Source organism: Volvox carteri (genome assembly GCF_000143455.1).
Source record: "Volvox carteri f. nagariensis unplaced genomic scaffold VOLCAscaffold_487, whole genome shotgun sequence".
NCBI classification, from domain to species: domain Eukaryota; kingdom Viridiplantae; phylum Chlorophyta; class Chlorophyceae; order Chlamydomonadales; family Volvocaceae; genus Volvox; species Volvox carteri.
In genome coordinates this window covers 5,832-7,967 of record NW_003308010.1, presented here as the reverse complement: position 1 = coordinate 7,967, position 2,136 = coordinate 5,832, and the positions used below count along the sequence as shown (strand labels likewise).

The 2,136-nt window shown below is 54.9% G+C and overlaps 1 protein-coding gene across 1 annotated transcript in view; it reads right to left on the bottom strand.

Annotated features, from left to right (window-relative positions):
* Window positions 1–353: 353 nt before the first annotated feature.
* Window positions 354–2,136, bottom strand: part of VOLCADRAFT_101212 (uncharacterized protein) — a gene marked incomplete at both ends in the record, with an annotated part of 3,155 nt that continues 1,372 nt past the window's right edge. The window contains 3 exons of the mRNA XM_002959653.1: window positions 354–397; window positions 655–1,297; window positions 1,864–1,929. Coding sequence (XP_002959699.1) covers window positions 354–397; window positions 655–1,297; window positions 1,864–1,929 — 753 coding nt within the window. The remainder of the gene's footprint in view (window positions 398–654; window positions 1,298–1,863; window positions 1,930–2,136) is intronic.

The window sequence follows — 2,136 nt, the reverse complement described above, 5'->3', positions numbered from 1 at the left end:
CGACAGACTCAGAAATACGCGTATAATACGCGTACGTTGGCCAAAGTGAATAAATACGCTAAAATACGGCATGAAATACGTAATCCTCGAATGCCCCGTACACCAACCCCCGTACCTCCGCAAACATCTTTTCTGAACGTATTATTGATACTCTTTCATAATATTTAGCTTTTACGGCCGGGTGTTGTAGTCCAGTTGCTGTGAGTTTCCATTGCAATGGCTGATAAGGGGCTCGAGTGGCAGCACGTGACGGTCATTTCGACGGACAAAAAGAACAAGGAGAGCAAATGCAATTATTGTTTTGTACGTATTTCTTAACGTATTCCCGACGTAATTTTTCAATACGTACGTATTCAATACGGATACGTATAGTGATACGGATACGTACAGTGCAACCCTGGAGGCAGCAGCCACAGGCAGGGCAGACCAGCCAGAATAACCAGTGCGGTTGCGTGCATGCATGCATGAACACCCAGCACACATGATCGGCAACGAAAGCACCACATGCAAATTCTCATGAAATGCATCTGTCCCAGCAGCCTACCCCAGAACCGGCCACAACGAACAACATCCCACAGGAAAGCAGCCGCCAAAACCCATCAAATACATATGTTGCCACACATTCGTTCCCCCGACCCAGTGTTTAGTGCTTACATTCCAAGGCATGAATGCAGTCATTGCACATCATGATGATGTCGTCGCCAGCCTCGTTGGTGTGCACTGTACAATTCTCCCCAGAGCGCTCCACATGCATGCAGTACAGCACTAGCCACACACCCAGAGCAGTGGGATCCGGCCGTGGCTCCATGCCAGGTTGTGGCGGCCACGAAGGGAGCATCCATTCCTCATGCTGGCCGTCTGCGTCTTGTGGCCGTGTCGCATCCACTTCTGCTTCTTCATCGGAAAGAATAGACTCCTGCTCGTCGTCAATACCATCCGTCTCACACCGACACTGCCGTGGCAGACTAGATGGGCCCGCCTCATGCAGCGGAAAGTCCTCCGGGAAGCCGTATGCTCCAGTGTTGCCCAAATGGTCCCGCACCTGTTGCAACGAACTGCACTGCTGGGTGGGCTGGTGGTGATCTTGGTCATCCGAACCACCAGAGTACCCTGTTGTACCAGGACGCTTGGTGAGCCCTATCTTCTCCGTAGAATGCCCATTGAGCCACATCTTTTTGGAAGCCCCACAGCAAAGCTGGCTCAGGTGGTGGTGGTGTTCTGCCCCCTGGTGCGGCTGCCACTGGTAGCCATGTGAAGACTTGAGCTGGACGCGCCACTGCCAGCGTCCTCCAAACATCTGCACGCAACTGGTGCATGTTGGGGATGTCAACAAACCGGTAGCCGTGTGCCTGTACCGCAGACTTCATCTCACTGCAGCAAGGCGCAGACACATGATGGCATGTTGTGTTTGACAGCGGCATCAAGCTGTTCGGTGACTCGGATCTGTTCTGCTAGAGAAACAGTGGGCAGAGGCTGATCCACAGGAACATCTTGCACATGTTCCGGCCATGAAGCTGTACTGCTGTCTAACCAGGCACCCATACGAGGCTTGGTGGGGTTTGTCGGCCGCCTGAACAGCCAGAAGGCAGCATCCAAAACTGCCTCCACAAGGCTACCCCTGCTGCGGTGGGTGCATTGTGGTGTGTGCTCCTCAGATGACTTTTGCCAAATCGCATGGGCTTGACGCTTCCAAGCTGCGTCCACTGTTTGGTCTGCCGCCACTTGCTCAGGCGTTCGGTTGGCTCGCGCCTCCGACCACCGCGCCCACCGAGCAGTAGCTGCTGCTCGGTCCGCCACCACTTGCTCAGGTGTCCGGTTGGCTCGTGCATCTGCCCATCACGCTGCAGCTGCTGCTCGATCCACCGCCACTTGCTCAGGCGTCCGGTTGGCTCGCGCCTGCACCTTTCTGGTTGCATCCGCACTGGACAGCTGGGGTGTCGGGGGGGAAGGTGTGGCTTGAGTCCGGCCCGTCAAGCTCAGAAGCCACAAGCCTCCACCTGCAACTGTACCTAACCGCCGACATCCTGCGTGATGTCAGGAAGAGGATTACTAGTCTACCGCCCATGCAGGAGATGGAGCAACATCACGGGCACCAGTCCCAACCAGACTCCTTATCGGAACCAGAATTGTCCATAG